The sequence below is a fragment of the Chelonoidis abingdonii genome, chromosome 1 (genome assembly GCF_003597395.2).
Source record: "Chelonoidis abingdonii isolate Lonesome George chromosome 1, CheloAbing_2.0, whole genome shotgun sequence".
NCBI lineage: Eukaryota > Metazoa > Chordata > Testudines > Testudinidae > Chelonoidis > Chelonoidis abingdonii.
Genome location: NC_133769.1, coordinates 104,802,768 through 104,829,072, shown reverse-complemented (window position 1 = coordinate 104,829,072; position 26,305 = coordinate 104,802,768). Strand labels below are relative to the sequence as shown.

Here is a 26,305-nt window from a genome sequence, read left to right as displayed (position 1 = left end):
CAGTATTGTCTGCCAGAGTTTCCAGAAACAGTAACTCTGAGAGGTGTGAACAACTATGATTAATGCCACTTGGGTGTTAACTCTGGAGTCTAATGGTGGTCATTTCAATATCTGTGGTGTTAAACTATTTCACAACTGATCATTTGAACAGAAACTTCCAGCTAACATGCCTATTCTGCAGTTGCAAACTACTTCCTCTGATGCCAAAATCCCCAATTGTTACTTACACAATTGGCAAAGCTCTCAACTTCTCCCCTTGACAATGCCCAGGATGTAATGATGCACTGTCAGTTCAAAAATCTGTGGCTTATTGAAAGTGTGGGAACAGCACAAAATCAGTTGAATACTATAGTGATTGCATTGTTCATTTCCATACTTATTTCAGTAAAACCTTGGGTTTTCCATTTAAATGAAGCAGCCCCAGAATTTTTCAGTTGACTGCACCACAATACCACAGAATCCTGCAAAATATAAGACCGGTTTGCCACAGAATACATAGTGTTGATTAGCAAAAACATTGAGACTCCATGCTTGTAGTAGGGCATGCGCTCTGGGATAGATCGACTTTAAATAGATTACAACTGCTCCCTTGGGAAAATAATGTTTGGTGGAGCTAGGTGAAGGGCTGCTGAAGAGGGATGAATTACTCATTTTCCACCCGCTTTTGGCTCTGTGTTGAAAGCCACTAAAGAAAAGCCAAAAGAAGCTTTCCTGGCCAAGGCCGGTTTAACAAGAATAGCTTCATGCCCTGTGCACTAGTTATCAGGAAAGGAGCCCGAAGATTGCATTTGAGATATGGTCAATGGTTGATTAAGGAATGTGGCTACCAGCCTCTCAATACAGGGCTGCCTTTGCTACCATACTTAGCTGATTTGAGCATTAAACACCCCTAAGGCATGTACTTCATGGTCAAATTCTGGCTTCAATGGCACCAGGATTTGGCCCTTAATGACAGAGGATGCAATTAAGACACAGTCCAGTGGGTGTTCAGCATAGCATCACCCCTTAGGAGGGTACAGCATACATTCTCCTCTGTCACCAGCCAGCTGTACTGGCCAATCCATGTTAGGGAGGCATGATCTTGCCTCTGCCTCACTTCCTGTGGAAAGGCTGTGGGACACAACCTTCCACGTGGAGAAGTGCAGGGGCTGCAGTTGTAGCCAGTCTCTGCATAGGGTTTACAAAGTGGGGATGATGATAACAGCTTCCAGATGCTTACCAATGGCTCTACTTTTCTGTAAGGAGAGGAAGGGTAAAGATTGGGTAAAGAGGGCCACTTGGCTTCCGATCACTCTTGTACCTGTGACATCGATGGGAGTTGGCCACTGAGTTCAGTGGGAATTAGATCAGACTCATAATCTGTGTCTCAGTTCCCCATCTGTAAAATGGAAATGATAATAGAACTGGTTGGAAAAATTCTGAAAAAACAATGTTTCATTGGAATTTTCAGACTTGGTGAAATTGGAACATTTTGTGGTGATGGACCAATTTCTCCAATGTTTCAAAGGAACCCAGGCAGGTTTTGAAACCCCCTTGCTAGGCTGGTTTCCAGCCAATTCACCCACCTGGCTTCTCAGTAGCCTGACTGGTGTGCTGCCGGGAAGCCCAGTCTTCCAGGATCTGTGGCCCCATGCAGATTGCTCAAAAGTCAGGGACCCTAGGACTTCTAGTTTCTGTGGCTCCAAGGCAACCCAGCAGACTGACTGCCTCTGAGTCAGAGCTCCCTTTTGCAGAGAATTTCTGGTTTTCATTCAGAACAAAACCACGTTTTGGGATAGCCAAATCTTCCATGGAATGGAATTATCTTTTACCACACTGCTCTAAATAATCTACCACCTTTTGTCTGTCTTGTCTATTTTGATTGTAAAGCCTTTTACAGGTATTGTCTCTAAGCATGTGTTTGTACAGGGCCTAGCACAATGGGGCCCTAATCTTGGTGGTGACCTCTGAGCGCTATTGTAATACTTGTAATAAATATAGCTTATTATTCCTCCCTCAAACCACATACATCTATGTTGATGTTTTACCAAATGGGAAAATGGACTGTTTGCAGCAAAACCTTATAAAAAAAAATTCATTCTGAACTCACAAATCTCAAAACAAAACTTCAGAGGGCCAGAAGGGATCCAAGGAAGTTCTGAGTCTCAGTCTGCTTATTACGCTTTCCCTCCTTACTTGTAACTGTAGGATTTCTTCTCTACTCTGACCCAACCAATAGTGACAAGAAAGTCTTCTCCACAGGATTCAGTCTATTTATGTCTGGATAGTGCCAAGGGGAAAATCCTTCTGAGCAGAGTAAGGCATGGCCCATTTCGGTTAGCTTCTTCCTCTGGAGTTGTGGGTGGAAGATAGGGAAGGAAGGAGATAGCTAATGTTTTGTTTAAAATCATTTTTCTGAAGAGATGTGTAGTAAAATAGATTGTTTCTTTTGGGGTTCATTTCTTTCATAGCAAAGCTAGAATCTTTCATGAATAAATGTTCCCATAAACAAAACCATGGAGAGCACTGGCTCAGCAAGGATTTCTGGATCAAATATCTAAATGTGCATACTTGCCAAATGAATATCTGCCCCATAGTCTCCAATCAATAAAAAGAGATGAGGGGCAAGGGATTTCTTTGTCTTAGCATAATGGACTACACTTGCTAAATTGCCATGTAGATTAATTACATTATTATTCATGTATTTGTATTGTTATGGTAGACATCACCAGGTGACATTGTTACATATAGACCTCCACGTTCTTTTCCTTAGCCTGCGAGCAGGTTTTCACTGTTGGGAAGATATGCCACGTTGGGTTTATGCATCCATCCTTTCAGGTGCCTGGTGCAATGTCATAGAACTATATGTGTGTGTGGGGTTTTGCAGTTATTTGAACTACTCTTGGATTTTGTACAGAGGCAGATTCTAGAGAGAAGGAGCTGTGTGAGTAGCAGGAGGGTTTGCTTTCTGCCTTGGGCTCTGATTCAAGTCAACTCTTCAGGCAGAGTTGCTCCCTGGGAACTGCACATTGATAATGGGCTGAGATTCCTGGAGGAAGAGGTTGCCCGGCATGCTGTTTGACCATATCATGTCAGCACAGATGTCTGGGTGTAAATAAAGAAAGTTACAATGAAAGGATAAGCAGGATCTGTGTCACTGATTTCTCCTCTGGGGGAGACTGACCTGCAAGGCCCTGGACAAGTGCTCCTGGTCAGCACAGAGTGATGCAGATGTCAGAATGAGGCACTGGTGTAGGAAAAAGGGGCACCTAGTGGTCCAGCCAGGAATCTGGGGCTCATTATGTTAGACATTGTACACACATGAAATGAAAAAGGACAGGCCCTGACTCAAAGAGCTGACAGCCTGAGACTATGATGAGAGACAGCAAACGGGGCAGGGACCAGGTAATAATGAAATGACTGTATTTGGAATAATAAGTAGCAGTCATTTATATATGTAACTTTAGCACAAGAGCTGGGATTAATCTGGGGTTGTTTCCACGTACTACAGGTAGTTTCTAAAGCTCTGACCCTGCTATGAAGTCAATGGGACTTAACACAAGCATGGGGATCCACCTGCATGGATCTGATTGCAGGAGCAGGGCCAAGACAGGCCCTTTTCCAGGCAAAGAGGAGAATGCTGTGGTCAGAAATAAGGGCAGTTTTTTCAAACGGATCTCATCACATAAGAAAGAGGTGACAAAGGGCCGTAAGCTAGGCAAAAGGAGCCTGCACAGCTGTGAGGCTCAGAATATCTAGGGAAGCTTCCTAGGCTCTGTAGATGCAGAGGCTATTCTGTACTCCATGGGGAATGGAACTTCTCTGCAGACAGGAAATGCCCATTGAGGTAACTTCTAGGTCCGTTTTAATACTTATTCAATAAAGTGTGAGGGGACAAGATGGAGCTGATTAGTTTGTGTACCCAGGGTGGCCCTAAACCTGTGTCAATGTACAGGTAGATGGTGAGTCACACTTTTGGGGCCACTGTCAACCTCACCTCAACTTTCCATTAAAGCTTTCCCCACTTCCGGATGCACTATGCCACTCTACTTTGAAAGATGAATATAGGGAATCAGTGCTCCCCCAGTGATAAGTGTCACTCCCCTTTCCCTGCTAATAAGCCCTCCCTCTCTCCCCAAATGTCCTACCTGGATTATGGAAGTCTGTCTGAGCCCCCCTCTTCCCCACCCCCATCTTAATTTGCAGAGAGATAACTCTGTGCTGACAAACTTTCGGTGTTGGTTCAAAATCACCCTGTCCATTTCCAGCAACCAGATGTGCATTTCACATGCCTGGGGGCTGGTCGCGGAACCCTAATACATTTCCAGGGTAGAAGCTGGAAGTGGCACTTGATCCCCATTATATATATGGATAAAGAGAGGTGCAAAGATGTGAAGAGACTTTCTCAAAGTCCCTCAGCTGGTATGTGGCAGAGATGGAACTAGAACCCAGGTCTCCTGATCCCCAGTCCAGTGCCAAAGTAAGAGATTAGGCCAAATACATCCTCATTAGTGTCCATTGCGAGGCATCAGCCGCTGATGTGCAATTCCCTGGACTCACCACACATCAGAGCTTTTTTACTTTTATTTTTAAAATATGTAAAATTTAAATTAAAAAAGTGAATAACTATTAGTGTCTTGTCTTCTAAAGATAATCTTCAAGAGCATCAAAGCAGGGGCCAGATTTTTAGCAGGGCTCAGCACATCTGGGTGCAGAGCCCTTTTGAAAAATGTGGTCCCTGTTTAAGTGCGTACATGGGAGCTGAATTCTTTTGAAAATCTGGCCCAGTTTATAGCTGCTGAGCTCTTGAAAAATCTGGTCCTAATAGTCTAGAGGAAGTATCCAAATTTTGGCAGGTACTTCTGGGAATAATGCTTACCTCCCTTTGTCAAGTACTTTAAGAACTATGGATGGATGACAAACGTTATATACCTGCTAAAAGTACTTAGCAAAGGCCCAGTGTTTAAAAACACATTTTTAAGTGTTGCTATTGCAAACTATTGCCACTAGGTGGCAGTTTTCAACTGTTTGATCAGCAAATTACTGTCAGCTGGTCAAGCTTGTGCTACCTACATATGGAAGATACTCTGAGAGTCAGGTATATTCTCATCTCAGCTCCTTCACCCTGGAATTCTTTTTCATGTTGGAAGCCAGCTGGAGGTTTGATCTTAAAGGAGATGTCAGATGAGTGACAGCAAGAGGAGGACAGTCAAAGCCAGTGTGGTCAGGAGGGGCAGGTGGAAGAAGGAGATGTTACAGGAAACCAAAAAGGAAGGCAAGGAGAAGCAAGATCAGTGGGGGAAAGGCAAGAGGGAGGCAAATGGGTGGTGAAGTAGGTTGAAAGAGCAGCTGCTGAAGATACAGTCAAGAAGGAGACACAGGTTGATAAGCCAGAGAGAGCAGCTGCAAAGTAAGCAGATTGGGGCTGGGCTGGAGGCCTGGTAGATGCATACCTAGTGGGTCAGACCCCATGAGCTAGTCCTGTGTGCTGACTGCAGGAAAGGAGTTGCATGCTGGCTGGCCAGAGGGCATGAGGAAGAGAGGCTGACTGGAAGGAGGAGAGAGCAGCAAATAGAGGAGCTGGAGACTTGACCAGCTGTACTGGGCCAAAAGAGGCAGTGTGAGGAGGGAGTGCTAAACTCTACTCACTGAGCTGTCCCCCATGCAGTGGTGCCTTTACACATGCACTACCCTGCGCACTGCAGTGAGAATACACCCCTGCCCTGCTTTAATTACAGTAACCCTGACGAATATTGAGTTTGAGTATGATACAGGAACACTGTTACACTATTCACGCTTTACTATCTGATAACACCTTCACAGCTGAAGATCCCACGGCTCTCTCTAAACATGAATTAAACACCCCTGCAAAGTAGACAGTTATTTCCATCCTCACTTCACAGTTGGGTAAACATCTACTTGGAGCGCATAATGACCAATGACCTAGAAGATCACATATGCACAGTCAGCATTGGGAGGTGAACAATCCCAAATCTTCAGATCACTGATGACATTGATGGGCTGGCAGGAAGCAAACATGAAGAGCTGGAGACAGTGAAACAGTTCAAGTATTTGGGGGCAACCATCACTGATGAAGGATCTGTCAGGGAAAAACCAACCCCCCCCCTTAGTCTTGAGGCCTAATAAGCAAAAGCTATGAAATATTAGAACTGCAGCTAGGCTTATTTCAAGTATTTGAGGGCAACCATCACTGATAAAGGATCCAAGGCAGAAATTTGGGCAAGAACTACGCAAACAACCGCAGTAGAGGCAAAACTAAAGCCAGAAAATTTGAAGGAATAAGAACATCTCCCTGGAATCCAAACTAAAACTGCTGCATGCATTGGTCATCTCCATTTTTCTGTATGCGTGCGAGACATGGACCCTTACAGCAGAACTTGAACAGAAAATACAGGTAGTAGAGATGAGATACTGCCATAAAATCCTGGGCATCTTCTACTTTGACCATGCCACTAATGAAGAGGTCCACAATATCATCACCCAATACACTGGGTCATATGAAGACCTGATGACTGTGAAGAAGTGCAAGCTGAAGTGGTATGGCCATATAACAAGATCATCTGGCCTATCCAAGATCATCCTCCAAGGGACAGTACAGGGGAAGAGAAGAAGAGGTAGGCAGAAGAAGAGATGGATTGACAATATAAAAAAGTGGATAGGAATGGACTTCACGGAGACTCGAGCACTGACACACAGTCATCAGGGGCGGAGACAATTGGTTGATTGCTCATCAATGATAGTGCCTCAACGACCAATGCAGTTATGGGAGTGATAATGAAGATGATGATGATGAAACTGAGGCATGATGGTTAAGTGACTTGTCATGGCATGTCAGTGTGGGCAGTAGGAAGAGAACCCAGGATTCACCTGTTCTCTGCTCTAACCACAAACTTTAGGAGGCAGAAAAAGCTGGGACTTGCCACTTATTCTAGTCCATGTGCAAATGATGAGGGGGCATGGGAAGTTCAGTAGAATCAATGACCTTAAGAACAGGAGAAGAAAACTGGAGACTGCGTTAGTGCCAGAAGATTGGAGATTCTTCCAGAGTCAAGTGAGAGTGGGAAAAAGTTAAGACAGATATTTGAGTCCAACTGATGGATGTGTCTACAGTGCAGCAAGGGAAGGGTTTGGAATTCATAGAATTTAAAGCAGGGGTGGGCAAATTACGGCCCTTGGGCCAAATCTGGCCTGTCAGGGCTTTGGATCCAGCCTGCAAGATTGCAACCCTGTAGCACCGCGGGCCCCACATCACTCCCAGAAGTGGCCGGCACCATGTCCCTGTGGCCCCTGGGGGTGGAGTGTGTGTGCAGAGGGCTCTGTGTGCTGCCCTCACCCACAGGCACTGTCCCCCGCAGCTCCGGGAACAAGGAATCGTGGCTAGTGGGAGCTTCAGGGGAGGTACCCACAGGAGAGGACAGGACGTGGAGCCCTCTGGTCCACCTCCCCCAGGGGCTGCAGAGACATGGTGCTGGCTGCTTCTGAGAGCAGCATGGGGCCAGGGCAGGCAGGCAGGGAGCCTGCCCTGGCCCTGGCGCATGCTGCTGCCACCCCAGAGCCACTCCAGGTAAGCAGTGCCAGGACGAAGCCCGCACCCCTCCTGCACCCTGCACCCCTGCCTTGAGCCCCCTGCTGCACCCTGTACTCCCTCCTGCACCCCAACCCCCAGCCCTGAGCCCCTTCCTGCACACCGCACCTCCTCCCACACCTTGCACTCCCTCCTGCACCCCAACCCTCTGCCCCAGCCCTACATTCATAGCCCTGCATGCAATTTCCCCACCCAGATGTGGCCCTCAGGCCAAAAAGTTTGCCCACCCCTGGTTTAAAGCCTTCTGTGATCAGAGACTTGTTGGTTTCCCCTTAGCAAATGGGATTCCAACTATCTGGATTCAAAAATGTTGGTCCTTGTTAGGCAGGCTTTAACCTGGTTAGGGAGGGGAGGGGGCAAAGATGTCAGACACCCAAATTCTCGCAGGAGCTTTGCTTACTGGAAGAGGCTAGCTTTTTGAGCCAGAGATCATAATGCTGTGCCTATTGCCACTTTTCCTACTTTGAATCTGGTAGCTCTTTGTTGTCATTCTCTGGTAGTTAATTTAGTACCATGCCTCACCCCAAAGAGGAAGTCTGCTGAGCAGCAGTGGCAGAGGTCTGTGGTGTGACTCTGATGTGATTGGGGGAGTCAGTGCAGAGACTGGGTTGCTGTCAGCAGCTGTGCGTTCCCCTTCATGCTCTGTAACTGCACAGAAATTGCTGTTGGGGCTGAGCAAACCACTGGTGTTTCACTGCAAGCTATTTTTACGCTGACCATTGCAGTGTAGGGAAGGCTGGAGGCAAAAAGGTTTCAGAGTGGTAGCTGTGTTAGTCTGCTTCAGCAAAAACAACAAGGAGTCCTTGTGGCACCTTGGAGACTAACAAATTTATTTGGGCATAACCTTTCGTGGGCTAGAACCCACTTCATCAGATGCATGAAGTGAAAAATACAGGAGCAGGTATAAATACATGAAAGGATGGGGGTTGCTTTACCAAGTGTGAGGTCAGCCTGTCAACTATCTGTAATGGGCCACTTTCTTACCACTTCAAAAGTTATTTTTCCTCCCTTGGTATCCTTCTGTTAATTGATTTATCTTGTTAGACTGTCAGAGAAGATTGGTGACTTAGGCTCTGTAGTGTAGACATAGCTTACATCTGCATAGCTGTGGCGACATGGACCTAGTTTGATGCAGCATACATCCAGAGAGAGAGTTTTTCTGAGGGCTTGTATTTAGGGAACGTTACAGCAACCTCAGGGCTGCTTTAACTCGCGGTCGGCTGCCCACAGCCAGGTATGACCAGAATGTAAGGATGCCCCAGTTCCTTTCCCCAGGATCATGCCAAGTGTACAGGAGCCCTGCACTACCAAGGAGTTCTCCCATGCAGGGTGAATTCTCAGGGTGTTGAGCCACCAACACTATGGCCATGATGAGTTGCACAAGCAGCCAGAATGGGAGCCAGGATCTGAAACCTGTAGCACATGGTCCCTGTATATACTTTGAAAATAAATAGAGTATATCCTGTAAATCCTATTGTCTTTCGATAGAAACAATGTATTTCTACAGCTGATGGCTCATGAGATATCAGGTCTTAAAATGATCACTAATCCTTTGCCAACATGGTATTATTGATATCAGTCTGGGACAGAACACAGTAAGTCTAAAAGCAGTGGAATTGTCATCCTCTTAACAGCAACAATTCTGCTGGTGAGCTCGTCTACCAAACCCAAAACGTCTTGCTGTAAATAAGATGAAGACACAGATCCTCAAAGGTATTTAGACCTAGATACCTTTGTGGAGCTGGGCCAAATTGAGATTGTCAGTAATGACTTCTGGAAAGCACCACTAGAATGTTCTCAACACCAAGTAATTTCTTCTTTTGCTCTTCTCATTGGTGGGCCTAAATTGCAAAATTCTGGCCTGGATTTTGAGCCCCTGAAGATAGCAGGTGTTCGAATCTGCAGAGGTTTGGTTTTGTTCGGCTCATTCTGAGACTGGTGTCAGCTAGTTTGGGCTTGACTCCCTCAAATTCAGAGGGAGCTTGTGCTACAAGTTTATTTTGGACCTATCTTATGCTTAATTTCTTTATGAGGAAAAAAATCTACATTAAATCAGCATTTCCCAAACTTTTCAAGAGGTCTCAGAACGTCAGCTGCAGCCACAATTAATCAGCCCCTTTGGCTCATGGGGTTCAGGGTGTGTCAGCTGGCAGTTACCAGCCACAGATATCTAATTGCAGTGTAGACATACCCACTGTGACAAATAGGGCAATCTCCTGGATAAATCTGAAAGTTTGTTTTATACTTTTGGGGTCCATCGTATTTAAAATGCAATTGTTTATGTGTTATTGTGGAAGTACAGGTAACTCTTCTAGGAGACATGACTAACATAAACCTTGGAAAATGTTAGAAACTTCAAATGATTTTTTGAAACAATGTGAACTTGTAAAATTAAGTGGATTTCCCAGGAAAACTCTGGTGGGGTGTATGCTAATATAACCCCTCTGGTTAGGCAAAGATCTCATCCGTTTGAAACTTTGCCCTGAGGAGGGGACACATTGTCTGGCTGATTACCTATTCCCAGTCTCTTCAAAGACCCCAAACTGGATAAAGGACTCACTCACAGATTCATAGGAGTTCTTTTTCAAAGCAAGGGGTGTTATGAATTTGAAACCCTAGGAAAAGGGCTGCTCACCTTTCAGAGCCCACATAAGAGTTGGGGTAAACTCTGGTAAGTTTATCAGTATGCATGTAGGTTCTTTATTGTTTTTAATAGGTTCTCTCTCTGATGCTTTTACCTTAAAAATAAAATCTGCTTGCTTAGAAAGAACTGTGTGGTAACTTAAAATTGTAGCAATTATACTGCATATCATCTGAAGGGAGAAGCGAAGCAGGCCTGCTTAGGGTACTCTTCAATGAGAAAAACAAAGTGGTAGCAGGGAACTGGTCAGCCTGGAAATACTCTGGTCAGAAGGAAAAGAGATTGGGTACCCACCCCAGAGAGGTGATGGCTGAGGAGCCTGGACTGGCTATCCTGGCTAGACCATAAAGGGGGAATACAGGTACAGTTGCCCTGAACTGACAAATATTTCTCTTTTACATGCTTTGGGCAGTGAAATAGTTAATTGGCATTTTAAAATATCAATGCTGGGATCTGAACTAGCATTCACTGAAATAAATGGGACAGTTCACAACCCAGAGCTATTGTTTCAGGCTCTTTGCAAACTCAGATGAACATTGTTCCATCACTTATGCTCAGGCTACATTGTCAAGGTTTTCTTCACAATCATAACAGCTGCTAGATTGTTACTTTTGGTTTTGAAATTAAACCTGAGCCTCTGATGAACAATTGAGAGGCTTTTCCACCCCACCACCAGCTAACTCCTGAACCTCACTGGGAATATTCTGTAAAATGCTAAATTAAGTACCTTTCACAATAAGCAACATGAAAAAAATCAAAATACAATTCCAAGTGTTTATTATGTATTAAAAATACTGTAAATAAGCCATACAGTTCACTTCACAGTAACCTAAACAACTGTTAAAAACTTGCAAAGGAAAGTCAACAAGAACAGTGCAGTTCAAAAAGTAACAACAAAATTATCTCAATGCAGTGCATCCACCTCACTTATTAAGACTTAGTTGACTTATTAGCAACTTCTCACTATGTACAGTGGGAACAGCATTACAGATGGCTGGGTATTTTATTCCTAAATATCGGAGGGGACTCCCTCTTTACCTCTGCTATTCCCAGAAATTACCCCTTTGGAAGGTGCTAATTCTATTAATCATTCTCCAATGCAGCCAAAGAGTTGGCTAAGATAGGGCATGCAATACACTCTCTGTAATGTGGCTAGCAGATATCCCCATGTACAGAGCGGTCTGTACCTAGGCATAAATACCTTTGAAAAACAACCTTTGAAAAGTAAACCTCAGAAAGAAAAGAAATCATAAATCCTTTTCTAGGGTACAAACCCCCAGAAAGTTCCATGTTCAAGAGGTTCTTAGAGTGCTTGAAATTCTTTAATATTTGACACATTCTGTTCTCAGCCAAGCTGAGGCTTGTTCCCACTCCACTGAAGTCAATGACACACTTCCACTGACTCCAGTGGTACAGAATACAAAAATACTAATTAAAGTCACTGTCACCTCAGGGGCAATCTTGAAAGGCATTTTATTTAGAAACAATTATGTTGGTATCATTCTGAATCTTCTCTTCCTCCTCCTGTGGTATTATTAGCAGGCTTAGGCCTGGTCTACACCTAAAACATTCCCTGGCATAGCTATGTCAGTCAGGGGTACGACGCCCTCCTCCATGCAGCAACATAGGTATGCTGACAAACCCCTACGTTTGTGTGCTAACAGAAGAGGGGTTCTGCTGGCACAGCGAAAGTCACTGGGGGAGGTGGTGTTCCTACACTGGCAGAACAACTCCTGTGTCAGTGTATGTTGTATCTATACTAGGGGACTGTGCCGGCATAGGCGGTGGTGTTTTTAGTTCCTCTCCTCAGTCTTCCTCACTCAAAGCTCCGATCATGTCCACAACAACTAACCGTGATATCACAAAAAAGGAATTAGGACTTCAAGGGAAAGATTCTGACAATGTAAATAATCTCAAAATAACATGGCAAAACGTTACTGAGCTCTCTGGCAATGAATTCAATTCAGATTCCCCCTCCCAACCATGCTAATCTGTACATGGGGGTTTGGAGGTGCTGGGGAAAGGGGCATATGGGCACAAATGTGTGTGTATACTCTTTAGCAGTGCCCTGGAACACCCCTCAGCAGCTCTCGGCTCAGGTTTTTTGGAGATCTAGAATCTGTAGTTGCCCTATACTTCTCCCAGCTCCATGAGTTCTCCTGTGTGCTGTTATGCATGCATGGCAGTCAGAACTTGCTTCTTTCCCTACCCTGTGGAATAAGCTGAAAAAACAGATTAGTTGCCTCAGGCTTAGTCTACATGTAAAAGTTTTACCAGCATGAATGTTTTGATTAAGGGTGTGTTTGGTTTTAATCAAAACAGTAAATACCACTAAAAGCCCTAATGTGGATGCAGTTACAGCAGTATAAGGTACCTTATACCAATATAATTACTCCCCTTCCACTATGGGAATAGCTAATCCAGTATAAAGGTGCTTTATATCAATATATCTACAGGTATGTCTACACTACAGCTGCTACAGTGGCACAGCTATGCATTGTAGCTGTGCCACTGTAGCATCATAGTGTAAATGCTTTCTACAATGACAGAAGGGTTTTTTCAGTTGATGGGAGAGATGAATTAACTACAAGAGGTGGTAGCAAGGTCACCAGAAGAATTCTTCTTTTGACCTAGCTGCATTCACACAGGGAGTTAGGTCAACCTAATTACATTGCAGAGAGCACATTTTTCACAGCCCTGAGCGATGAAGGTAGGTCGATTTAATTTTAAGTATAGACCAGGCCTATGTCTACAGTAGGGATATTGTGCTGCTGTGACTATACCAGTATAATTAAAGCAGTACAGCTTTCTAGTGTAGACTAGGCCTTAGTAATTTACCCTACTCACCCATCTAAAACACACAAAACTTTAAAAAATGAAACTAAACAGGAGAGAGATCCAGGAACTAAACAGAACTGTCTCTAATTATGTGTCCTTGTTTTCTTTGGAGGTGTCAAAATACTGGGTATACAAAACTATTATTTTAAATTCAATAATTGCACAATTAGCACTGTTCACTTAAACTTTTTCATGTATCTTTTCTACTTTCATAAACAATCTATCCAAATCATTCCTTAGGTCATCTACCAAACTCTTCACAGACTCCACGTTGTTCTCATTAGTTTCTATTTTCACTGAGTAAGCAACTAAACTATCTACTGCAGTTCTTATCATTTTCAAGTCAGATTCGACTTGATTGACAAAAGATCTTAATTTGTCTACAGAGTCTTCTACAGAAGACAGTTTTTCAAGATAGTCTTGAGATTGTGCTTGGCCCATCTGAGGCTTTTCTTGATCCAGCAAAGCACTAACTTGTTTCTGGATGTTACGAAGTGCATCAGCAGAGTCTGGTAGGTCACTCACACTTCTTCTCAGTTCATCAACATCATTGTATAATGAGAGCTGAGATTCACTAAGACTTCGCACAGTGTCTACTATTGAATGTACATCAACATCTGAGGTACTGCGTAGAGATGCAATGGCTTCCTCTAGTGCAGCTAGCTTGCTTTCATAGTCTTCGTGCTTAGAAAGGAGTGATTCCATCTTTTCAGTCTGTTGAGCATCAGTAGAACTTAGAGACTGAAAATAGTCTTCTACACGTCTGAATCTGAATTCAAAGTCTTCCCTGTTCTTTTCAAGGGTTTCTAACACATTTTTGGAGAGTACATTTTCTTCCTGTTTGTTAAGGTTGGCTTTAATTTGCAGTAAATCTTCATCAAGTCTTTTAATCTCATTAGGGAGCTGCATAATGGATTCTTCAGCTTTAAGAACTTTCTCTTGAAAAGCTTTTAATGAAAGGTGTTCTGTGTCTGCAGTCTCTTTGAACTTCTCAAGTTCCTGTTTGAGGTTGACTAATGCTTTGATTTCAGTATAAACATCAGATTCCATGGACTCTATTGTACTTTTCAGAGACTCTATGGCCTTTTCTTTGGTTTTCATGGATGTCTGCATCTCATCAACAGCATCTTTCAGCACCTTTAGTTCATGTTTATATATATCTGTTTCTCCCAGCGAAGCCACCCTTGCTTTCATATCATTGATTTCATTTTGGCTCCTTTTCTGGACTTCAGTGAATATGGCAATGTTATCATTGATAGACCTGGTCAACTCCATTAATCTTTCTTCCACAGTGTTTTCAAGAGACATGAAGTCTCGTTCTCTTGCGTCCTTTACCACATGGATGCCATCAGATAGGTCTTTCAGGATTTCATTTTGTAGTTTTTGAAGAACTTCACTGATTCGATTTATTTCACTCTCCCCTTGTTTAACACTCTTCTCGGTAACTTCTTGTTTATGCTGAGCACTTTTCATCATGGATTCAAAATCGCCAAACATGGCTTGAAGGGAATGCACCTAAAAAACAGAAATCCACATATTTGCAACTTAAATTTTCATCTTATTTTAGTTGATGAGGACGTTGCTATCTACCTAATTTACTTATAACCCTACTATTGTAGTGTCTGAGCACCTCGGAATCTTTAGTGTTCCCTCCCTCAAAGCATTCTTGTGATGCTTGGAAGTGCTACTCCTCTACCCCGATATAATCCTGTCCTGGGGAGCCAAAAAAGTCTTACTGCATTATATCGAACTTGCTTTGACCCGCCAAAGTGCGCATTCCCCCCCCCCCCCCCCGGAGCACTGCTTTACCATGGTATATCCAAATTCGTGTTGTATCGGGTCATGTTATATTGGGTAGAGGTGTATTAGCAAATAGGAAACTGAGGCACAAAGAAACAAAAGCTTGGGCTACACTGAAAAGTTATACCGGCATAGATGTGTTGGAGAGAGGTGTGAAAAAACACATACCTGACCGACATAGTTATGGCTGACAAAACCCTCTGCACAGATGCAGGCATCTTGACAGAAGAATACTTCCAGCCAAGTGGCTAATGTTGCTCAGGGCAGTGGTGTTCCTACACTGGCAGAACAACTCCTTTCATTGATATAGGCAGCATCTACGCTAGGGGGCTATGCCAGCACAGCCATGCCCAGCAGGGGATGGAGATGGAGCTCTATGCCCAGGGGCCGCACTGAAGAACCAGTGTCTGCAGTGGGCTCTGTCCAACAGAGGGAACAGTGCTCACAGAGTGCAGCCTTCTGCTCCCCTCCTGACCTCGGCCCATCAGTGCAGACAGCCTTTGCAGGGAAAGTGGACAGACTGGTACTGAAAAAGGGTTGGAGTCAGGAGGAGAGCTTGTCCTGTACAGGTTCTGTCAGGAAGGGGAGCAGATGGGGCTGTATGCCCCTGGCTGTGCTGATGGGCCACGGTCAGCAGGGGAGCGTCTCTGAAAAATTTCCAAGTCGTGAAAAAGCCAAAATTGATGTGATATCGGAAAAACCCAAATAATTAGGGTGACCAGATGTCCCGATTTTATAGGGACAGTCGAGATTTTTGGGTCTTTTTTTTTTTTTTTTTAAATATAGGCTCCTATTACCCCACACCACCGTCCCGATTTTTCACATTTGCTGTCTGGTCGCCCTACAAATAGTGGCTTTTTGAAAACCCAGGAATTCTTCTGAGAATATAAAGGGCTTTGCCTGTTTGGTATTAGCTGATGATCTCAGTCCAGCTCCCTGTCCAAATCACAAAAATTACTTCCACAATTGGCTATGACTGGCACACTTGTTGGCAGTCTCAGCCCAGAGGCCAAGGCATCACTGGGCATGAAGACTGAACTACCTCTCCCTAGAACAAGGATCTAGGCCTATGAGTGGGGAAGCTTGCACGGCGATTGCCTGTCTGGTCCCATTCTGTGGATAAACAGAATTTCAGTCTTTGGGTCTATGAAGGTGGCATGTTCCACAAGCACTAAATTCACACAATTAAAAACAAGTGATTTTAAAAACTCACGCTGACTTCAGTGGGGATCCCGCAAAAAAGAACTCTTCCAGGTTTTGGCTGTGTGGCAGTGGTGAATAATGCATGCTACAAGAGTCCTGGAGACGCGGTCTTGACTCATTCCCCACTACACATGTGGAGTGTGCATTAATTGGTACTACCACAAAGTCTGTCAGGTTTATTGATTAGATAAGCTGCTTCAGAGCTGGTTTCATTTTGTAAATAACATTATTAAATGGATGCACTTAAAAGAAAAATGTCTTATTTTTAACTACAAAAGGCCAAGTCCTGAAGTCTTCATTCAGCTCCCAAGCCTGCAAACACGTCCCACATGAGTTACCTAATTAATTCAGATACATGTTTGCAGGTTTGGGTGCTCAGGTTGAACCTCCCTTGGTTTCAGTGGGAGTCTGAGCTGAGTAAGAACCACAGGATTTGTCCAAAAGTCTTTGAATTTTGTTTTAAGGGCAAACATTAAATGATCTACTGTTGACAAGTCCAAGTAATCCCTAAATTTTACAGTCGACCTGCAAAGGAAACATGGTTTTACTATCCTTTTTTTTCTTCAGTATGTATAGAGAAGGGGTAAAAGGCTTCTCCCCGTCCTCCAATTTTTTTTCAAAGTCTACTAAATTTATTCCTTAGGGCTTGTCTTCACCACCGCACTGCGCTGATGTAGCATGTCTGGTAAAGACGTACTATGTCCATGGAAGAGCGCTCTCCCATAGACGTAATTACTTCACCTCAAGAGGAGGCAGAAGCTATATCGGCAGGAGAGCATCTCCGACTGACACAGCATGATGTACACAACGCTTTAAGTTGATGTAACTTACATCACTCAAAGGGGTGGTTTTTTCACACCCGAGTGACGTAAGTTACATCAACTTAAGCAATAGTGTAGACAAGCCCTAAGAAACACCAGGAATAATATATCTATTTCTTGTTTTGCTGGAGCACCAAGGGGAGTTTTTTCAGCCTTCTGTTGAAGGGATAAGAGTATTTGAATCTTTAACAAAGACATTCTTTCTCCCAAACATTTGTCAGGTGTCTGAGGTAAACGGGTGTTAACAAAAAGCAAAATTTCAAACAGCCCGTTCAAAAATCAAATTCCCTCTCAACTGCTCAAGTTTAAATCTAATTTGATTATGTTATAATCTCACTGCTTCTCCAGTTCAGGAAAAACAGAGTGGATAAGACCTGATATTTCTAATAGAAAAATAAGCAGGAAAAAAACTCTTGAATCCTACTTTGCCCATGCCCTTAACTTCTTACCCCTCTCACATCAAAAAAAAGTCCCAGGTCTCCTTTATATATCATAAAGGACCAAAAAGTGGGTGGGTGCGTGGGTGGGTGGTGGTGGCGGTGAATAGAATCCTTTCCTTTGCAGGCCACTTTTAAAACTTAAAGGAAGGATTACATTTTAAGCAGTTTGTACTTTGAAGATCTTATATGAGACTAGAAAGAAATTAAATGGGAAAATGTGGATAATAATGTTAACCATTGCCACATAGCAATTTGGGTATTAAATTGATAATGTGGTTCTATCAGTAGCTACCGCCCAGTGGTCTTTCAGTCTGATTTTACCATACACAGAGGTTTTCACTACAGATTTTTTTCTGTATCTCTTTAAAGTTGTCATGTCACACATCAGATGTTTATAAGCCTTACATTGTGCAGGGAAACTATTGCTCACCGAACTCCTCTTGGAGATACAGCTATAAAATTAAACTAATGTGCTAAATTCATCCTATTAACTAACCTGTCTCTGAATGTTACTGTTATCGGACCAGAGAATCTGGCTCTGTAATGTCACAATGTGGCTATCCATGTCAGGTCTAAAATGCCAGATATGGCCAGTGGAGGAGTCTCTGTAACTGGAAGTCTTTAAAATATGATTCGAGGACTTTGGTAACTCAGTCAGAGGTTATGGGACTATTACAAGAGTGAGTGGGTGAGGTTCTGTGACCTGCAATGTCACTAAATGATCACGATGGTCCAGTCTGGCCTTAAAATCTGTGAGTCTAGGAGTCAGATCCCCACTCTCTTTCCTGACATAAGGAGAAGAGTGTGTGTCAGGGCATGGTAGAATGAAGCTCTACTATGCCTGATTCTCCTCTTGTAATGACCCTGATGGACCATATGACAAGTGATGTAGATTGAAGCTGTTCCCCTGTACCTTTAACTTACTACAGGGTCATGTGGTTGAGGATCAGACCTCTGATGTAACTAAGAATCAAGCCGCCCACAATAGTCAAGCTAGACCAGTTCCTAATTTAATTCATCTTAATATATGCTCAGCCCGTTTACTCTAAACAACGGCTAGCTGGTCCCTACATGAACCCTTTGCAAGAAAGGTATAAAACCCTAACTTCAAAATAACAGGTCACATTCATTATAAAACAAAGGTTTGGAATGACTTCCATTCAAGAAGAGGCTAAAAAGATTAGGGCTGTTCAGTTTAGAAGAGAGATGACTGGGGGTGGCGGGGTGGGGGGAGAGAGGCATCATAAATGTCTAATATCATGAATGCTGTGGAAAAATGAATCAAGAGGTGTGTGTCTAGCTGTGCCCCCAAAGGCATAGATTTCAATCAGTCTTTGAAAGGCTTAGTATCAGATATAAGACATAAAAATATTCTACTGACAGCCAGTTTTCTCCTTGAACCAGTCATGTTAACATATCAAATTATCTTAGCTCCTCAGTCTTTGTAGTATAGCACAATTTACAAACTACAACTTTCCTCTCATTTCCCTTCCCTTCCTACAGCTGCGAATAGCAGATGAGCTTATATAACTCTTACTTCTGACAATGGCTCTGTATGGCAAAAGACCAAAGGTGGGGGTGGCAGGGTTTCCTCAAAGCAGCCTGAACTGGCAGTACTATATAGCACAGGATCCTATAGCGATATAAAACCATGAATTGATCTCCTCCCTCTGCCTTTCATCCTTACGATAGAAATGCATGCCTAAAGTTAACCATCCCGGATATACATGTAGGTGGAGTTTTATTTCCCTTTGGAACTAGAACGCAGATATAAGAGCTGCCATATTGGGTCAGACCATGGTCCATCTTGCCCAGCATCCTGTCTCCAACAGTGGCCTGTACCAGAGCTTCAAAGGGAGCATACAGAACAGGGCAATTTTGGAGTGATCCACCCATGTCTTCCACTCCTGACTTCTGGTAGTCAGAGGTTTAGGGTCACCCTGAGCATGGTTGTGTCCCTGACCATCTTGGCTAATAGCCATTGATGGATCTATCCTCTATGAATGTACCTAAGTTCTTTTTTTAACCCAGTTATACTTTTCAACATCAGAGCATCCCAAGGCAATGAATTCCACAAGTTGGCTGTGTGAAAAAAGTACTTCCTCTTCTATTAAACCTGCTGCTATTAATTTCATCAGGTGAGTCTGGTTTTTGTATTGTGGGAATGGGTAAATAACACTTCTTTATTCACTTTTTCCATGGCATTTGTGATTGTTTTAGATCTTTATCATATCCCCCCTTGGTCACCTCTTTTCTAAACTGAACAGTCCTAATCTTCTCTCCTTGTATGGAAACTGTTCCAACCCCTTGATCATCTTTGCTGCCCTTCTTTGAAACTTTTCTAGTTCCACTATATCCTTTTTGAGATTGGGCAACCAAAACTGGACACAGTATTCAAGGTGTACCCATACCTTGGATAACTAATTACTTGAAACATCATTTGTGCGCCTCTCTCTCAGAGCCTGATATTAACTTGTGATTTTGGCCACAGCAATGTAGAGATGAAGGGAGCACATTTTACATATCCCTATGCTTGGTAGGCCTCAGGACAAATTAAGGCTGGGATTTTCAAAGGGAACTAGACACCCAAATCCCATAGATTTTGAAAATCCCAATCTAAGTATTCAAACTAGTAGAGTGACGCTTATGCTTCAATAACCTCAGCTTTCCCTTTGATAAGCAAGGGAAGCATAAAAGAGACACTGCCTGGTGTTACAGGACCTGAACTTGAATTGCCCTCTTTCAATAAAAGCACTCCTTAAAAATGTCTTGTTGCTACAGAAAAAAATATTAGCCCTGGGAAATGATGGCTGTAACAGGCTTTTCAAGAGGGAAATGATAATATGGTTATGTCTAGAAACTTAGCCATAGTCTACACTACAAAGTTACACCTTGTCTACACTGCCACTTTACAGTGCTGCAACTTTCTCACTCGGAGGTGTGAAAAAACACATCCCTGAGTGCTGCATGTTTCAGTGCTGTAAAGTGCCAGTGTAGACAGTGCACCAACACTGGTAGCTACTCCCCTCGTGGAGGTGGGTTTTTTATAGCACTGGAAGAGCTCTCTCCCAGCGCTCTGCCGCAACTACACAGCAGCACTTTAACGTGGCTAGTGAAGACATGCCCTGCGGTCAGCTTCACTACATTTCTCAGGCTGTGAAAAATTTCAAACCTTATGCAGCGTAGTTAAGCCAACCTAAGGCCCAATGTAAACATCACTAGGTTGACGAAAGAACCCTTTCCATCCCTGAAGGTTTATGGTACAGTGACACCACTGCAGCATTTCTAGTGTAGCCATAAAGAACTCTACTCTCAGCAAGTGCTTGGTGAGAGAAGGACAGTACGTGTAGAAGAAAAACTAAAACTTGAATGTTGTACTTTCTTGGTTCTCTCTCTTTTGTGCACACACAGAACACACAGCAGCCAGTCCCTGTCTGTTGAGTAAGCAGAGGACAGAAATTAATCTGAATTGTGTGCCAACGAGTTTCACAGATCAGGACTCCTCTTAGTTTAAATCCCTTGTCAGCTATTAGACGACAAATAGGCTTGTGGTGATGGCACTGGACTGGGACTCAAGAGATCTGGCTTCTGTTCTTGGCTCTACCATAGGTTGTCTGTGAGACCTTGGCCAAATCACTTAATCTGGCTGAGCCACAACATCCAATCTGTGAAATGGAGAAAACAATACTTTCCTTCTTCATAAGGATGCTTAAATCTGATTCACTAGAGTCTGTGAGTTGCTCAGGTACTGAAGTGATGAGTGCCATAGAAAATACAATATATAGTAATATAACTACCTAAGTTCTTACACTGTGGCCATGTAGTATATTCCTATGTCATACATGCCCAGCTTTTGATCCCAAAATCTCCCTTCCCCTATATAGCTTTAAACAAATATTAGGCAAATTAAAATGTTGTGCCTGTCAAGCTCGTCAGTACCATGTGAACTTGAAATCCAGTCTACAATCACATATTCATTGTAGGTGTTTTTCTTTCCCCAGTTGCTGTGTAAAAGACCCGCACAAACAAACAAGAAACTGACCAACTAACCCCCCTATCCTGCACACTGACCTATGTAGGCAGACTCTTCACCTACATGGAAATCCCTCATCTCCATGGATCAGCTTACAGTTTGAGGCCTTAATGATCACACAGGGGAAACAGTGAAACTGAATGACTATACACAGGGTGCTGCTCTCAGATGAACAAATGAAAACTGAAGAAACCAAACCTATTTTTTCTCTGGTCCATTTCAGTTATAATAATCTCAGGTGTTACTGTATGTAAAACAACTTTCTAACAGAAGTGTGATTTTTATTTTAAGCTGACAGTATTTCTAATGTTTGTTTAAAAGGTGAAATATTTTAAGCCATCCTGAAAGGTGTGGGACGTACATTGCACTGCCGTGCCTTTAAACCTAGCCTAGAAGCTGATTCCATTTGAGCAAAAATAGCATCGTACAGTTTCAAGGAAAAGGATACCTCTCTGACCAACTGGGCCACACCATCTGCTGACTACTGTACTTCATTACACTTCTGTGGACACCAGTTGCAACAGAAGTCGCTGGTCTCATCCTCTTGGCTGGAAATAACGTAGGAATTTAGCAGACACTGTAAGCAGTAAAGGGGCAGCCAATCAGCAGTATTGGTGCTACCTCTATTGCTTTTAAAAACAGGTGGGATTTTTGCTTTTCATAGTGTGCAGCAGATTCAACTGCCACTGAAAGGTTCAGGAAAATAAGGGTGATACTCTGCATAGTCAAAAACAGTGAAAGCAAATCATGCTCTGCTGCTATTTATGGTATAGCAATATCCAAGATTAATTCAGTGTAACTCAGGGGTGTGAATAAGCCACCCCCCGAAAAACATACATTACTCTAACCTGAGTGCCAGTGTGGACAGCGCTAGGTTGGCAGGAGAACTGCTCTGCCCCCAACACAGCTACTGCCTCTCCCTGGGGGTGGATTTATTAGGGCTAGTCTACATTGGCAATGCAAAAGTGCTGCCGCTGCAGCAGCGCTTTAATGTGGCTTGTGAGGTCACTGCGCAGCGCTGAGCTCTCTCAGCGCTCTAAGGGTATGGCTACACTTGAAACTTCAAAGTGCTGCCATGGCAGCGCTTTGAAGTGCGAGTGTGGTCACAGCGCCAGTGCTGGGAGAAAGCTCTCCCAGCGCTGCACGTACTCCACATCCTCTACAGGTGTAGCCTCCAGCGCTGGGAGCCGCGCTCCCAGCGCTGCGGCACTGTTTACACTGAGGCTTTACAGCACTGTATCTTGCAGCGCTCAAGGGTGTGGTTTTTTTCACACCCCTGAGCACGAAAGTTGCAGCGCTGTAAAGCGCCAGTGTAGCCATCTTCTAAAAAAAGAAAAAAACCACCTCCACAAGAGGCATGGCTCCCAGCGCTGGTGCACGGTCTACACTGGTGCTTTAAAGCACTGAAACTTGCTGCGCTGGGAATGTGTGTGGTTCTTTTTCACAGCCCAGAGCAAGACAGTGTAGACAAGCCCTTAGCCAGGAGAGCTCTCCCCATCGGCATAGAGCCTCTTCACCAGATGTGCTCCAGCCCCTGCAGCTGTGCAGATGCAGCGTTTCTAGTATAGACTAGCCCTCTGCCTGCTTACGCCTCGCGCCAGCACCGCCTTGCCTCCAGGGTTGGCCTGTCTTAGCGCAATACTGCCACGCACTCCCTCGGCCTTCACAGCAATGGAGTCTTCAAAGTTTGGGGAGTCCTGGCAAACTCTGTGAGCGCAGAGCGCCGCTCCCCTGCCAGAACGCGCCACAGACCACGGCTGCCAGCTGGGGAGGGGCGGGCAGAGAGCAACCGATCACCGTCTTGCCCTTACCTTCTGCGCGACTCCCTCCAGGGCGTGAGCCAGCTCCTCTCGCTGCCGCGCCGAGCCCTCGTGGCGCAGGCTGAGCTGGCTGACCTCCCCCAGGAGGTGCTGCACGCCCCAGCCCGAGAACACGGCGGCTGCGACCAGAGCGAGGGAGAAGAGAACGTGAAGCGCCTTGCCCAGGCTGCAGGGGGACGGGCGGCCTCCCGCCGCTGCGGCCACCGCTTTGCTCCCTTTGGCGGGAGCCGCCTGCTGCTGCTGCTGCTGCTGCTTCTTTGCCACGTCATCCGCGCCGCCGGAGTGGGACTGGGCTCCCTTTTCCGAGCCCGCCGAGCCGCTGCCTTTGCTGCTCCGCTGTCTGGCGGCGGACATGCCGAGGGGGGAGCGCGGGCGGCGCAGCTGCTGCCCAGCGAAAAAGGCTGGCGGCGCTTTACGCTGTTTAATCAGCGCGGGCTCGGCGGGACTGGCTCAGCGCTGCGGGAAGAAGCCGCGCTCACTCCCCATTCAGTTCGGGCAGAGGCTGTGGGGTGGAAGGGTGGGGTGACTCCAGCCACGGGAGCGAAGGCTTCCCCGCCCTGCTGCACACCCAGCACCGCCTCCCTAGTCCGAGGAGAAGGGGGAGCTGCCACGCACACTGAGAGAAATCAGCCAACCAGCCCAGCTCCGTTCCCCCGTGGGCCCTCACAGGGGAGCAATGCACTGCTGCACCAGGGAGAGGAGAGAGTAGCAACCCCTGCTCCTTGCCTCTGTGGCATTTTCCCTTTGAAGTCTGTTAGCCAAACTATAGGCAAGGGAGCCATGCCTGCAGTTAATGCCCTGTCTACACTGGCAAGTTTCTGCACAGTAAAGCAGCTTTCTGCGCTGTAACTCCCAAGGTGTACACACTGCCAAGCCACGTAGTGTGCAGTAACTGCACACCTGTAGCACAAAAAAAAACAACCAACCCATACTGACAAGTTTCAGAGCAGCAGCCCTGTTAGTCTATACTGCAAAAAGAACAGGAGTACTTGTGGCTGGTTAGAGACTGACAAACTTACTGACAAGAGGTGTACAGCTTTCTGTGCTGGGGTACAGTGCGGCTGTGACAGTGTAAACACCCTGGCAGTTACAGCCCTGCGATTGGCATCTGGGAGGTGTCCCACAATGCCTGTTCTTACGTCTTCGGTTTGCACTCTACTGCTTTGCCCTCAGGTGACCAACTGCCAATCTCATCCCATAAATTCCTTTGCAAATTTGAAAGTCCCCTCCTGTTTGCTCGGTGATGCATGCAGTGGTCTCAGCGCATCTTTCCAGGTGGCCATGCCTGCTCCACACACCAGGCAATCCCCCATTTGGAGCAATGCTCCATTGCTGGACCTCATCAGCATTTGGGGAGAGGAGGCTGTTCAGTCCCAGCTGTGCTCCAGCCGTCAGAATTACGATACCTACGGACAGATTTCGTGATGCATGACAGAAAGGGCCCATGACCGGGACACATTGCAGTATAGGATAAAAGTGAAGGAGCTGCGGAACATCTACCATAAGGCACAGGAGGCAAACTGCTGCTTCGGTGCTGTGCCCATGAGCTGCCAGTTCTACAAAGAACTGGACGTGATACTTGGTGGTGACCCCACCTCCACTGTGAAGGCCACTGTGAATTCTTCGGTGGCTCGTGTGCCAGTCGAGAGTGGACTGAGCCAGGGGGAGGGGGAGGCAGAGTATGACTGGGAGGTCAGAGATGCCTGCAGTCAGGAGCTCTTTTCTACTCTGGAGGAGTCTAGCCAGTCACAGCTGTCAGATGTTGGGGAATTGCAAACAGGAGAGAAGGCACCTGGTAAGTGGATTTGATTTTGGGAATTGCTGAACTGAGGCTGTGGCTACACTGGCAGTTTTGCAGCGCTGGTAGTTACAGCTGTGCTCGTACAGCTGTGTACGGCCAGCGCTTTCAGTGTGTCCAACACTGACGTGACCAGCGCTGCGTTGTGTCCACACTTCACCAGTTGCAGCGCTGTTGTGAGTGGTGCCTTGTGGCAGTATCCAGAGAGCACCTGGTCCATTTTGGTGCTTGGTGTGTGTGGGAAGGGGACGGAGGGTGCGGGTCATCTGCTTCCTGTCCAAACGACCCCGCTGCTGCAGGGAATTCGGAAACCCGCGGCCTAAGAAGGGCACCTTTTATTTATTTATTTTTTTAACCTTGTACCCCATCCCGGCTGCGAGTGCTGCTCCATCGTCCCGCTCCTTTGAGTGAAGCGCCGGCGGGCAGCGCGCATGGCTCCGCCTTCTCCCCAGCTAAAGAGCTTCCAGCGGGCGGCGGGCTTGCCGCACTCCGGCCGGGTCTCCACCATGAGAGCGGAGTCATGGAGTCTGGCCGCGCTTGCCGGGGTCAGCGGATTGCGGAGTCGCGGGAGCTTGCCGCGCTCTGGCCGGGCTCTGGCCGGAGCGCTGCCAGCCCCCGCTCTCGATCCGGCCGGAGCTTCCGTTCCAGCTGTTTGAAATGGGGCTATCAACTGCGCTGTAAAGTCCGGCATACCTTCCCTCAGGGGCTGAAAGGAAAAGCTCTGTGCTGTGGTTTTACATACCATACAAATGCTTAAGCAGAGGCAATGCAAGGAGCCAGGAACAAAAATGTAGATCTCCTGGGCACAAGGCTGATTGCCTTTGATCTGTTCATGACAAGGAGAAAGTTGTAGATTGTTCTTCAAGTTAAGCGAGAACTCGGATTACAAGGCCAGGCTTCTTGTAGTTATGTAGAATAGAGGATGGAAACATATAAATGGTTTGTAGTTGGCATTTTGAAATCTAATACTTGTTATTCGCTTTCCTCTTGGATAAAAGGTGCGGAGAAGTATTTCGTGTGTGTGGTTTCAGAAAGGCATCTACAATTCTATGGAGTCCTCAATGAGTTCTTGCAATCTAGCAGAGTGCGGCAAGCCCCCGCTCTCGGCCGGGCTCCGGCCAGAGTGCGGCAAGCGCCGCTCTCCCGGTCTGGAGCGCGGCAAGCCCCGCTCTCCCCGGCCAGAAGCTCCGGCCCAGAGTGCGGCAAGACCGCTCTCCCGGCCTGGAGCTCCGCCAGAGCGCGCAAGCCCCACTCTTCCCTATCCGGTTTACTCTAACCCCTCCCTCCTCTCCGGCTCTGAACCAGGGCAGTGGAGTGCTAAGCGGT

At 45.5% G+C, this 26,305-nt stretch overlaps 1 protein-coding gene across 1 annotated transcript; it reads right to left on the bottom strand.

Annotated features, from left to right (window-relative positions):
- Window positions 1-10,986: 10,986 nt before the first annotated feature.
- CKAP4 (cytoskeleton associated protein 4) lies at window positions 10,987-23,727 on the bottom strand. Its single transcript, XM_032787252.2, has 2 exons — window positions 23,173-23,727; window positions 10,987-14,579 (listed from the first exon to the last, which is right to left on the bottom strand). Exons 1-2 carry the CDS (start codon window positions 23,533-23,535, stop codon window positions 13,245-13,247), a joined length of 1,698 nt encoding a protein of 565 aa, XP_032643143.1. The 5' UTR covers window positions 23,536-23,727; the 3' UTR covers window positions 10,987-13,244.
- Between the last annotated feature and the right edge of the window lie 2,578 nt (window positions 23,728-26,305).

Coding starts and splice junctions, on each gene's coding strand:
- CKAP4 (XM_032787252.2), bottom strand. CDS start 23,535: ATGTCCGCCGCCAGACAGCGGAGCAGCAAAGGCAGCGGCTCGGCGGGC. Junction 14,580..23,172: donor TGGAGGGAGTCGCGCAGAAG/GTAAGGGCAAGA, acceptor TCTGTTTTTTAG/GTGCATTCCCTTCAAGCCAT.